The following is a 12,578-nucleotide window of genomic DNA, read 5'->3' as shown; positions in this document are numbered from 1 at the left end:
GGGCAGAACACGGAACCTTTTTTTATTTTATTTTTTGCAATTTGTGGTGTTTGTAGTGCATTGTCTGCCATTTGTTCAATTGCTCTTCATGGGTACATCCATGTACGAATATATTTATTTTTATATATATATACAATCTTTGTCAATCACATCGAAATTTTTTAACTTCCTGACGCACGCTCGTGGGAATTTTTGTGAAACCTGTCGAATCGCTTACACATCAATGCATTTTCAAATTTCCTTTTTATTTATTGGAATGTTGCTATTTAACGCTAATGATGAAATGATGATTGTCTGAAGAAGTATTTCAAAAAAAAAGCTACCGTATACTGCTCATTGTTCATAAATCATTAACATGAAAGGTTCCTTATTGGCTATTGTGTGTGATCAAATAGTCAACTACGACTTCGATCTCGCCTCCAAAGTTACGCACCACAGTTCGTAACTCCTGATTATCTGCAAAACCCATGCTAACTAAAGTCTGGATCTGCTCTTGAAAATTATTCTGGGGGTCCGCCATCGTAACATCATTATTCAACCCCTCTGACATAGCGGGAGATTCTCCAACCGTTGTGGCTGTAGTAGTTTGCGCCCCTATAGGCCAAATACTAGCTAGATTTCCTCCACCCATTGGTTGTTGCTGTTGCGCGTCCACTGATGAGGAGCCTCCGCCGTTTCGAGAACGATCCAGAATTCCTCCCAGTCTGGCAGCTCTGCTATCCTGTTCCTGAGTTTTTTTCAACTCTTCTTGTGCACTTCGGAGCTCCTCTTGTGCACGACGGTGCCTCATCATTGCTTCCCGGTGTTGCTCTAATGCCTCACGCTGTTGAGAAATCGCTTGACGCTGCTCTTGAAGGTGATCTCTGCGTGCTTGCATCATTGCATGGCGTTGCTCATGGAACGTCTGACGACGCTTCAATCTCTCCTCTCCGTTCGATTCTGCGCCCTCCTCTCCTCCAGATCTACTTCCAGAATGTCGGCGACGATGAGAATGATGGTGATGGGGATGATGGCGATGGGATACAGGGTGCTCATCGTCACCAGCACCTTGGGGCCCTAGATGAATGTGAGGTAGCGCTCCTTCACGGTCATGGCTTCGGAAAGGTCCAAAACCAAAAAATCCTCGTCCTCGTCCTCCTTGTCCTCCTCGTCCTCCAAATGGCCAACCTCCGCGCTCTTCAGAGGGTCCATCTGCTTGGTTGGCATCGGCGTCTGCATCCCATGTCTCAGTCATTTCTTCATCTGAGGCAACATACATTGGTGTGGGTTCTTGATTCTCACCCGAGTCGCCTCCCTTCCAGACCCATCCATACTTGGGTCTACTAGACGAAGATGACTCTCCATTGTTATGGTCACCCTCCGAAAGTCTTGTCCAAGTCCAGCCACTACCGACCTCAGTCATTTGTGGGAAAGAGCCTGGCATGGCAGACGCGGAAGCGGAGGAAGAGGCCCCGCTTGGCTGTTGCTGCTCAGCAGTGGCTGGGGCCTCAGTTTGCTTCATCTTTTCAGATCTAGGTGCAGTAGAGCACGAGGCGTTGCTGTTTTGTGCCTCTGTATCACTTGGATTGGGTCGTCCGCCCTTGAACTTGAAAATGTAATTTTTGCAACCAGGATTGCCATTGTTGAATGGAAACCCATTGGAAAAGGGAGAAGGCCTCGAGTTCGGGACGGTGGTGCTTGCATTATGTGGTTCATCAGAAGCGCCTGCGGTTGGCATGGATGGCATGGATGGCATTGAGGGTACTGAAAACATACCAGGCATTGAATGCATTGGAGGCATAGGGGGCATTGGGGGCATTGGGGGCATTGGGGGCATTGGAGGCGCTGGAGGCATGCTTAGAGCTGTGTTCCCGAAACCCCAGTCTCCGCCGCGGAAAAAGAATCCACGACGGCCTCTGCAACCGCCACGACTACCGCGGCCACCGCCTCGGCCAAAGTGCTCGCCATGGTGAGGGTAGTGATGGTGATAGTGATCTGAATTAGGTGTTCCTGTGATTGGGTCTTCAAAGGGATTCGCGGAAGAAGAAGTCTCAGCTTTAGCTTCAGTCTCCTTGTTCGCAGCAGCAGAAGATGTATTTTCATTGTTATTGTCACTATTGCGATCACAGTGGGGTCTGGAACCCATTCCTATGCCACAGCGACGACCCCTATGGCGACCGGTGAAGAAAGGGTGCGTTCGGAAAGGATTATCACTTCCACTTCCGCCAGAGGTGAAGGGGCAGCTGCGAGTCGCTTGCTCAGCAGCCTCATGAGCGTTGGCAGAAGCTTGGTTGGCGAAATCTTGAAGACAGTTGGCAAATGATTCAACATTGACCTTAACGTTAGTCAAAATCTTGTTCATAATGTTCCCAGCAAGTGCCACTAACTGGGGATTGTTCTGGATGACATGCTGGAACTCTTGAATCAACATTTGGAATTGCTCAATCAAAGCACGGTCATTTAATGGAGCCGAAGTCGAAGGAGATGATGTGTTGGCGGGTCTAGGCTCTTCTTCAGTAGCCAATACCTCTGGCTCAGCTGGGTCAATCTGTGTTGCCTCATGGGCTTCGCTATTGCTCTGGGTTGAATTAGCCATATCCTGGGCGTGTTGTTCTATAGCAGAGGCAATGATTGAGTCCATTACTTCCGGGCCATTCTCCATATGAAGAGCTTCAAATTCGACCACGGGGATGACTGGACTAGAGGGCTTAGAAGAATGCTTGGAGACAGTGACCTCAGCACCCATGTCATTCTCACTAACATGGTCATGGCTCAAAGTAGCAGGAGTGATGTTGGTGTTGATGCTGCTGATGATCGAGCTAGAAAAGACAGGGACATCCAGTTTAAGTGCCTCAGCCATCTCTTGCTCCTGACGAAGAGCTGTCGCCTCCAAGTCCTCGTTAAGGTAGTTAGTATCGTGATTGACGACGGTGACTGCAGCGTGGTGGACGCTAACGGCAGCAGTAGTAGCGTCGTCTTCGAGAGCGTCCTCAAAGTTAATCAGAGAACCATCATCACTAGCGTTATCAGAAGCAGCGAGAGCGTTGTTTTCCTGGGGGTGGTTGAATTGACGTTGCTGCTGAAAAGGAGTGTCCTCACGTTCAGAAACGATGGTGACGGAGCGTTCGGGCTCTACCTCACTAGCGACCGAGCTAGCACGGGTAGTCGAAGCAAAGGTGCTGGGGCGAAGAGAGATATCAAATCTAACAGGAGCCACTTGGCTGAAGAGGTTATGCATCGCAAGCACGTCCTCAAGCTCGCTGTCGGTGTTGAGCAAAATAATATCTCCTTCCTCGTCTGTGTACTGAACATTTAGCAGTGTCTCTGCAGGAAGACTGTAGATATCGCGAAGCTAATGTCATAAGGGAGCATGTGAGGAGAAGTTTTTTTAGTCAATGCGTTAGTACAAGACATTTGAGATGCATATTCATTTTAGCCTGACATTGATTATAGTTGAAGTAACACAAAGGAAGAAGAGTAAAAAATAATTCATCACATGCATAATATTAAAGAAACAATATCATACCTTGTCTTCAAAGTTGGACCATTTGGCAGGACGGGAAATGAGGAATCGGCGAAATGCACCGTTGAAGTTGACCTTGCAGGAGCTAAGATTAGAGGAGTCAGACATGGCTGTATGTTGGATGAGATTTTTTTTTTTGTTTGCACTGTGCAGGGGTGTAATGTTTTATCCTCGGTGTGAAATGTAGCTGAAGTGGCTGTGTGAATAGGGGTGAAAATATGGGAAAGATGACGTTGTAAGAGGGTTGTGTTTGTGTGGAGAAGATGGTGGTGCGTGCGTTTTTAATTTGAAACGAGAGGGAAGAGAGAAAAGAGAAGAGAGAAAAGAGAAAAGAGACAAAGAATAAAAGAAAGCGGGGGGAAGAAGTGAAGTTGGTCTAAAGGTTGAGAGGAACCTTTTTATATTCATCGTTTCTTGGCACTGCGATGCCAAGCATCCAAATGGCCCGTGATTTTCCTTTTTGGGATCGATTTGTTATTCGCAGAAATGATTGGCTGGTGAATATTTCGATTTTTTTTATTAAAATTTTCACCTTGACAAAAAACCAGTCAAATCCCGCTTGGCATGTCAGTCATGATAAAAGATAAGATGCTTGCGCGGCACATAACAGAAACATAATACCAATACCAACGTCATCCTGTGCTGCGATTGTCAACGCTCTTCTTAATAATTCTCTTGGCTCGGAAACTTTTTTTTTTTTTGCCTTGCTTTCATCCTCCAGTCTTGACTACGAAGTATCTTATCTTGGATAACCGTAACTAGATCCATCCAAGTTCCTTAGTAGCAAAAGAGGCATGGAGTGTATTGACTAAATGAAAAAATAGTGGAAACACTATGGTTCTTTTACAGTCATCAAAATATCCTTGTTGTTGATGAGCCAATCCCCTTCATCGTCGATGTGCCAAGGACTGGAATAGCTTGGTTGCTTGGTCAGCCTAGAATATTACAAGGTTTGAATGTTTGTTATATCATAACATTCAGTTTGAAAGAAAAAAATGATTGCTTCGCAAAAAAACATGTGTGTACCCCTCCGGTTGACAGCTGTCAGAAGTGAGGTATTTTTTTTATTCGTCTCCTCTCATGTCATGTCTTGATAATCAGGGCTTAGTTCCCGCAACTTCTGAGTCGGAGCATGTGTTACATTGCGTAACGTGTATTTCCCTTACCTTCAGTTGATGGTACCTCTCGGAATGAGCTCTAGTCGATGTGGAAGCTGATGATGTTGTTGCTATCCCATCTATCTTTGAACCATACCTTCATAAAGTGATTTTCCCAAAATGTTAAAAAAAATAAATAATAATAAAAAAAAAAAAAAAAAGAAAACTTAATCCATGACTTACAGTTCTTCCATCACCTCATCCGTAAGAACATAATCCTGGATTTTCTTTTGTACCATGTTGACACATCGCTGCGAGTATCTTTTACCGCCAGAACGTCGTCCTCCTCCTGAACCTAAGTTAGCGCTTGACTTTGACAATTTGGTATTCAATGGTTGGTCTTCTCCCGATGCTTGACTTTGATCAACAACGCCAGAATCAGTATCATCTGTCGATCCCGTCATATCGGTCTGGTCCCGCATGATGATAGGCGATGCAAAGGAGCCCATACCAAGCGCTTCACAAACGCCTAAGCTCCCTGCCAGCCACTGTTTCAATGTGGGTAACTGTAAGGAAAAAAGGGAGAAGGAGAGCAAATGGGGAGAAAGTTAGCATATGCAAGGCCTGTCTTAGCTAGATATCTTCTCATTGGTCATTGGTAACAGGAAAAACTGGAGAAACGCCAAGACTTTTTTTTTAACATTGTGAAATCAATAACCACAACAGTAACATCATAAAAAAAACAAAACATACATCGACATTTCCAACGTTTCGCTTTCCGACAGCGTTGCCATATCCACCAGTTGTGGAAAGGTTCTTGAGCCATCCATACACGAATTGCTTCAACAACGGTTCTGAATAATCCAAATATAATGAACCTAGTGACACACTCGGTGTTGTTGAAGTAACGACGGCGGTATCTTCTCGACTAGTTCCTGCAGCAAGTGAGTTATCTCTTATATGCACTGCTGCATCATAAACATCTCGTAGTGCTGGTATACCAAACAAGTTAAAGGTATTGTTGAACTGCGTCTTTTTATCAATGGTTGCTTGTGACGATAGCAAAGTCGCTCCTACATGCGCTGTCTTCTCCCGTTGACTATTCCTTGAAAATTGGCCTTTTGAACCTTGACTTCCTCCTCCTCCATGTTTCTTGTTTGGTGCAGACTTAATCTTTTGCCTTAACAGCACTTCTTCCGCCGGATCTAGTACAGCATCTCCACCATTCACGTCGTTGCTACTGTGCATGGAAGTTGTCAATGTTGTTGCTGGTGATGATAGTGCGTAGTCCGTTTGTAGTAGATTTAGTTGTCCTGTAAAGTATGGGATGACATGAACAAATGGCGTGGATGATGGGCCTGGTAGCACAAAAAGCTGTCGACTGGTGCGAAAAAAAAAAAAAAAAAAAAAAAAAAGACTTAGCAATAATAACGATAGCGGTAGCAGTAATAGTCATCATCACTCCTTCTGTTTCCTTCTCTTAGGGATCCCTCACTCACGCGTCAAATACTCCAGCCGGAGCGTCGAGACTCTGGATCAATTTGCATGCTCTGAAGACGTATCTTAATCTTGTCTGCAATGCGTCGACTGATTTTTTGAGTACGTGTTGTCTTAATTGCTATAGTAATATCATAAGAAAAGAGAGAAGCGTGCTGTTAGATTCGTATACAAATAAAGTAACAAAGAGCCATATATATATATTTACCTCAACAATCTGGCTTTCAGTGGCTCCAGAATCAAACCATGGTACCACAACAGGAACTCGCTCGATCACAAACACGAGGACAGGTACACATCTTCCTGGCGTAAATACGCTAGCAACTGAATTTGAGTTGCCACGGTTGGCATTACTACCACTGCTATTGTTGCTACTGCTATGATGATGGTGATGATTGGGCGATTCGTTCTGAGGCTGATCTGTCGAGAGTCGCTGTTGCTCCGGAGATTGAACGCCTAATCGATCCCAACATATCGCCAGAAATTTATCCATTTCCTGCATAATCTGTTTCTTGATCGTCGACAGCGCCAAAAATACAGAGATAATCCGCGGATCAACGTTCAAGTCTGGAGATGTGTACTTTCAAAGCCATAGAAGATTTGTTCCGCACGGTTAGAATTGCATTATACGGACCTTTATTTCTATGACTACTTTTTTTTTAGAATTATAGACTTACTACTACAACATGCGAAACGAGGAATAGGAATAATAGCGCTCGATGACTCTCGAACTCTTGATCGTGTATCCATTTCATTAATGACACGCGCTTTCGAAGGAAATGAAAAGAAGAAAGTAAAACAAAACAAAAAAAAAAAAAAAAAAAAAAAAAAAAATGAGTATTTCTATTTTTTTTTATCCATTATACCAAGTTTTTTTTTTTTTTTTTTTTTTTTTAAAGATAGCTTCTTACATCTTTCTTAACTGCCTCCACGGACTCCATGCAGGCTGAAAGCATCTCCTGTGTATCATAGAGGTAGGAATGTCGTAGCATGAGTGTATTCTTGGATTGATCCAAATAAACATGGATATCACCTGTCTATTCATAAGCATGGAGTGTACACATTTTTTTTTTTTTTTTTTTTGTAAGGGTTATTTTTGAGGACCCTTACTATAGTTGCAACAACACAAATTTTATTATTTTCACTATTTACCGTTTCCTTGTTCCCAATCCCCAATGCCCATCCTTTGCGTGCTGCTCCTTGATGTCTTTGTGAATCATTCTGATCATTATTGAGTCCAGACCACCCACACAACGGTTTGCCTTCTTCAACTCCAACCTCAACTTCATCTTCATCATTAGAGTAATCTTCTTCATTATCATACATGGTTGAACGAGTGTCAGAGCCCTTTGCCGTGGTCGTCGTCGTGGCCGTCGTCGTTGCAGCTAGTGGGAAAGCCCGTTCAAACATCCGTAAATCCTTGCAGTGTCCGAAATATCCAACAATGTTCACAGGCGTGTCTGGATCCAATCCTAAAGCTTCGATCCAATCTAGTTCACAATGTTATCCCAATAAAAAAAAAAAAAAAAAAAAAAAAAATGTATAAAATATAACTGCTTGACATTTATTACGTAAAGGCATTGAGTGCAACCACATTGTCCGCACACAAGCAACAACACTCAACTTTATGTACATATATTTTTTAACACTCACTCTCAAGGTCTTCTTTCATTTTCTGGTTTATAAATCCATCCATTGTACTTCCTGACGTCGCTGACCCTCCGTTCAAAGTGCTTCGTTGCTGTCCTTGTCCTTGTCCTTGTCCTTGACTTTGGCTTTGACTTTGACTCTGACTTTGACTTTGATGTGGTCCTGAAGTACGTCGTCTACCACTAGTCGCGGTGGATTGTATTCCTCTTGCTGTCGAGTTCTCTTTTTCTTTCACATGCTGATACTGGTTAGAGGTGCTGGTTTTTGCTTGAGCCGAATTAGAAGAAGGAACAATTGGCCCTGATGGTCGTGCTGTTCCACTTTGGCCTGTCAAATCCTGATTAGAAGTTGCTTGCATGAATCACCTTATTTTTTTAAACTTTTTTTTTATTTTATTTATTTGCTCCTATCACTTTGCATCGCTTAGTTGTCAAAAGGAATGGCATTCTTGTTGCCCATCAAAAGCTCACAAGAGGTTTAGAAGACAAGTGAATGTGGCTTAAGGGCATTAAATCTCCTTGCCATAAAGTGATATCATGTTTAATTATTCAATGCTTTTTTTTTTATACTTATTTCTACTCATCGTAATATATCTTTTAATCAAGATCCCTTATAAATGATGTGAGTTGCCAATTGCTTTGCTTTTTTTAAGCAGCAACAGTGGCTACCTTCTGGGCAGCCAGTGTAATCTTATCTCCAAGACTCAAAGCAATTCCCTGGGTCTTGGAACGGATACGAACATGACCAGTGATAGGACCATCGCCCTGTCGTTCAATACTCAAATTAGCGAGTGCATCTTCACCAAAGACTGATCGTGCGTACATATTGGCTGATAAGAAACCGCAATCGCCGGACAATGCTGCCTCAGGAGTTAAGCATGACATATTGGTCGACTTCATGATGTGTTGCAAATATTGTTGAAGGTCACTAGTAGAAAGAGAAAGGTTGATACATATTAAACAAAGCATTTCTTTTTGTCACCAACATAAATCTACACAAACACACCCAATTCTAACTTACGTGATGGAAGTATTAACATTAACCTTATTCTCCCATTCAAACTCGAGCCACATGCTCCTGAATTGCGTCTCAGTGCAGTATGCAGGGTTGATATAATCCATAATGTCAATGTGGATATCATTCAAAACGACACAGTTGCTGTCGCCTGTCGTGGGTCCATCGTACACAATGTTGCCAAAGATCACTCCTGTCTCCGTGGATGAAACCTTGATGTTGGCCTTGATCGAATGGAAGGAATGAGGTGCAATTGTGTGTTGTCCAGGACGCTCCACCAATTTAAGATCACCAAGCGTTGCGAATTCAATGGCCAAGTTCTGAAGTGTATCAGCCGTTTGATTGACAATCAGGACATCAAGCATGATATCAAACTGGTGTACATTCACATAGGCCTCAGCATAAACAGGGTCAGAGAAGCCGGTCAACTGAACGACTCTGCTCAATTTCGAGATCAGGTCGTCCTTAGAGTCACCACTGCCAGTTGCCTTTGTCAAATCCAACTCGTATTCATCTACCTCATCTCCATGCTTAGCCTTCGAGAACTGACGGAATGTGATCAGATCATCAGCCTGGACACGAGCATTCTTATTGTCCTTAGCCTTCTTCTCCTCCTTACGTTTCTCCTCTGCCTGAACCATCCTTCCAAAAACTGCCTTGGTATCCTCCAAGAACACACGCTTCATCGATGGATCCTGTGAGAACTTTTCCAACACGTGGAGGCAGGACATAATACGGTCGTAGGAATCTTCATCAATTGGGGAGTTGACGAATTGAGACTGACCAACACGAATGATTGAGGTCATGATCAACATGGCTTCGGCGCGAAGAGAGTTGAGGCGGCGGTGATCCTGGCTCACATCCGAAAAACGGAGGACCAGCTTAGTCAAAGTCGATGCCAATGCGGTGGCGAGATAAAAGTCACCTCCCAAAAGCAGAGCTCTCAACTGAGGCTTGGCAGCAGCCTTAACGGCCTCCAACTTGGATTGTGCTGAAACTGAGGAGGCCAGTGCAGATTCTGTGGCATAGGTACCGTCAGCCAATACACGCTGCTTTGTCGAAGGGGCAGATTTTGCTTCAGCCGCCTTGGCCTCGTTATCCTCGTTCTGAGCTTCATCCAAGAGGCGTTGCTCTGATGCCAGGATAGGAATCTCACCTAATCCTGCGCGGATATGCTTCCATGCGTCCTCAATATCCTGGACCTCCAAACAGTACTCTCCAACAATCCAGAGGGCTCCACGGAAAACCTTGGCCGCTTTCATTTCAGGGAAAGTTTCCATGAGACGCTCCAGAATTGATGAACGAAGACTAGGAAACTTTTCAACAACCTCACTATAATTTAAAAACAAATAAGAGAGTGTCAGTAAAAATAGCCAGCACTAATTCGAACAAACATTCAGAAGATTTAAGACAAAGAGAGCCGAACTCAAGCCATCTACGTACCGAACAAACGCAATGACATCTACAGCGGAAGGATTATTGGAGTCGCCCAAGAACTCCATCAACACATGAACAACACTTGCCGCAACTTCGGAGAATTTGATAGCGCATGAGTGAATGGATTGAATCAAAAGCTGGCGGTATTCGATATTCAAATCATAATCCTGATCCAAAGTCTTTGTGAGCTCCTTCTTCAAAAATCCAACCACCTCGTCAACATTGCGACTCGAAACCATATCTAAAGCGATACCAACAGCACGTTTTCGGACAGCAATATCAGGGCTAATATAATTATGAAAAAGAAGGGGGAAAAGATCAGAAAATGAGACAATCGATGCGAACATCCTATAGTAATAAAAAGCTTTACCTTGAAAGAACACGGAGAATTTCCATGACCAAATCATCCAAGACCTTCTCATGTTTCTCACGCAGTTCATCAAGACGACCCAATACAATCAACTTGACATTATTATCGGCTTCCTTGACAATGAGCTCAATATAGCAGGATGCAGCAGCTGCCAAAAACACAGTATAAAGCATTATATAAATTAGTGATGTGAGGACGAGGCTTTCTACAACCACATTATCTTTTGAAGAAATAAGAACAAAAAAGATATTCCCTGCATTACCTTTAACAGCAGCTGGATTGGAGGTGAGAGCCATCAAGGTCGTGGCAGCCTCATACTTCACAGAGTGCGACGGCGCATTCAGAAGCTCAAAAATGCAGCGAATGTACTTGCCCTAACAAATGATTTTGATTTTGATTTTGATTTTGATTTTTTTTTTTTTTTGGTAAATCGCCTTTTTCACTCCCATTTCACTTCCAATGATGGTGTCCATTCAAAAGCCTTAGGATAGATCAACTGCTTCACACCTTATTAGCGGCATTGTTCCTGCAGTCCTTGCGGATCAAATCGACAATTGCCATTTGCAGGAGCTCATCAAAATTGGGAACCTGGTTGATTACTGACTCTAAATACTCAACAGCCAGCTGAGGAGCACAGTTAACTAGCATGACAAACGCATTGCGTTTGCAAGCCATGTCCGCCTCCTACAAGTTTCGTTTCAAAAAGCAGAAGAAATGAAGAAGGAGTGTTAAAGCCGTCCTTTCTGTACAGGAATACAACTCCTGACAGAGAATGTTACAAGATGAATTCGTTGACAATACCTGGAGCAACAATGCGTGGATTAGCTCTGGGGCATCAGGAATAAGATAGTTAATGTGCTTGTACACGGTGTAGATGGCGAAGATGGCATTCTTCCTGACATATGAATGGCGATGTTCCTAAAAAAAAAGTAAAAGACGACTTATGATAATTAGATGTGGCTCCAAAAATCAATACATGCCCAATTGATCTATCATCAAACAGCTATAACCCCTGCGACATACCAAGCAAGCACGGGCAGAGGGAAGCAAAGGCTCGAGCAACTCAGCTTCACGAAGCTTGCATAGGAAACGAAGGGTTGATCCTCTGATATACTCATTTGGGTGCTGTAAGTCGCCCATCAACGCGTTACTATATTCAGATGTCGCGCATAAGGGGACAAATGTTAACTTTCCTCCTGTTTTTCATTCATCTTGTTGAGATTGAACTAGTTACTTCATTTTGGGATCGGAGACAAAATTATAAAGATTACTCCTTACCAGACAAGAATCATCTCTTGCTTAAGTTTGCCATCAGGGTTGGTTTTGGGACAGATTTCGAGATAAAAATGAACAAGCTTCTTGAGTTGCTTGTTACGAGAGCGCATAACATTCATGATGACTGGCATGAGAAGCGAGTTGAGAGGATCTCCGTTGAGCATAGTGAAGATGATCTTGCGCATGGTCTCAATTTTGACCTCATCCGAGCCCTTCTCGATCCGCTGGCGTAAGGTCTCTGGTCTGATCTCCTCATCTGCATCAGACTGATGGATGATGGTGTAGCAAGCGTCTGATGTGCTCATGTTGTTGTGCTGTGTGTATGTGAGGGACGAGAAGAAAAAGTAAGATGGATACGACGTGACGATGAGTGATGAGAACTAGATGTTGCTACAGGCCGCTCTACGCGTCAAGAGAAAAACTAAAGGGGAGAAGGAAGGAGTAGAAAGGTACGAATCCAAGTTGTGTGGATAATGTGGAGAGAGTGTGAAAATGGACGCGACAATGCCTGCAAATTACCAGACGAATGAGCAAGCGAGCAAGCTGTGAGGGTTTAATAATAATAAAATGGACTGAAAGGAATGCAAATTGAATCAGGATGATGATAACTTACTCAGTGAGCAGTCTACCTATTGGCAATTGTCATAGGCAGGCATATCAGGACTGAATGTTCCTTTCAATAGTCAAATCAAACCCTTGTAGCTGTAATTTGACACGTCACACTTCCTCACACTTT

General features: G+C 43.4%; 3 protein-coding genes across 3 annotated transcripts; all 3 read right to left on the bottom strand.

The window, feature by feature from the left end:
* Positions 1–225: 225 nt before the first annotated feature.
* On the bottom strand, positions 226–3,873 carry BCR41DRAFT_418453 (hypothetical protein). Its single transcript, XM_022029624.1, has 2 exons — positions 3,506–3,873; positions 226–3,331 (listed from the first exon to the last, which is right to left on the bottom strand). Exons 1-2 carry the CDS (start codon positions 3,608–3,610, stop codon positions 368–370), a joined length of 3,069 nt encoding a protein of 1,022 aa, XP_021886053.1. The 5' UTR covers positions 3,611–3,873; the 3' UTR covers positions 226–367.
* A 466-nt stretch (positions 3,874–4,339) lies between these two features.
* Positions 4,340–8,187, bottom strand: BCR41DRAFT_383199 (hypothetical protein). The gene is made up of 9 exons (XM_022027434.1): positions 7,750–8,187; positions 7,249–7,586; positions 7,008–7,133; positions 6,774–6,863; positions 6,305–6,676; positions 6,099–6,217; positions 5,353–5,980; positions 4,843–5,165; positions 4,340–4,756 (listed from the first exon to the last, which is right to left on the bottom strand). The coding sequence occupies exons 1-9, from the start codon at positions 8,102–8,104 to the stop codon at positions 4,600–4,602; spliced, it is 2,508 nt and encodes an 835-aa protein (XP_021886052.1). The 5' UTR covers positions 8,105–8,187; the 3' UTR covers positions 4,340–4,599.
* Positions 8,188–8,242: 55 nt separating this feature from the next.
* BCR41DRAFT_316953 (adaptin N terminal region-domain-containing protein) lies at positions 8,243–12,486 on the bottom strand. Its single transcript, XM_022021257.1, has 9 exons — positions 11,846–12,486; positions 11,591–11,717; positions 11,369–11,485; positions 11,075–11,251; positions 10,830–10,941; positions 10,568–10,715; positions 10,204–10,482; positions 8,767–10,092; positions 8,243–8,673 (listed from the first exon to the last, which is right to left on the bottom strand). The coding sequence occupies exons 1-9, from the start codon at positions 12,145–12,147 to the stop codon at positions 8,394–8,396; spliced, it is 2,868 nt and encodes a 955-aa protein (XP_021886051.1). The 5' UTR covers positions 12,148–12,486; the 3' UTR covers positions 8,243–8,393.
* Between the last annotated feature and the right edge of the window lie 92 nt (positions 12,487–12,578).

Source organism: Lobosporangium transversale, assembly GCF_002105155.1.
Source record: "Lobosporangium transversale strain NRRL 3116 chromosome Unknown BCR41scaffold_2, whole genome shotgun sequence".
NCBI lineage: Eukaryota > Fungi > Mortierellomycota > Mortierellomycetes > Mortierellales > Mortierellaceae > Lobosporangium > Lobosporangium transversale.
The sequence above is the reverse complement of the archived record's forward strand: the minus strand, read 5'-3'. Positions and strand labels throughout refer to the sequence as shown.

Bases quoted from the DNA above. Each gene is read 5' to 3' on its own strand.
- BCR41DRAFT_383199 (XM_022027434.1), bottom strand. From the start codon at position 8,104: ATGCAAGCAACTTCTAATCAGGATTTGACAGGCCAAAGTGGAACAGCA. The intron at 6,864-7,007 runs GTAAGAAGCTAT...TTCCTTCGAAAG, and splicing joins TGGAGGCAGTTAAGAAAGAT to CGCGTGTCATTAATGAAATG. The intron at 5,981-6,098 runs GTGAGTGAGGGA...TTTTCGCACCAG, and splicing joins CCGGCTGGAGTATTTGACGC to TCGACAGCTTTTTGTGCTAC.
- BCR41DRAFT_316953 (XM_022021257.1), bottom strand. From the start codon at position 12,147: ATGAGCACATCAGACGCTTGCTACACCATCATCCATCAGTCTGATGCA. The intron at 11,486-11,590 runs GTATGTCGCAGG...CTTTTTTTTTAG, and splicing joins CCTCTGCCCGTGCTTGCTTG to GAACATCGCCATTCATATGT. The intron at 10,942-11,074 runs GTGTGAAGCAGT...ATCATTTGTTAG, and splicing joins GGAACAATGCCGCTAATAAG to GGCAAGTACATTCGCTGCAT.
- BCR41DRAFT_418453 (XM_022029624.1), bottom strand. From the start codon at position 3,610: ATGTCTGACTCCTCTAATCTTAGCTCCTGCAAGGTCAACTTCAACGGT. The intron at 3,332-3,505 runs GTATGATATTGT...TTATGACATTAG, and splicing joins GGTCCAACTTTGAAGACAAG to CTTCGCGATATCTACAGTCT.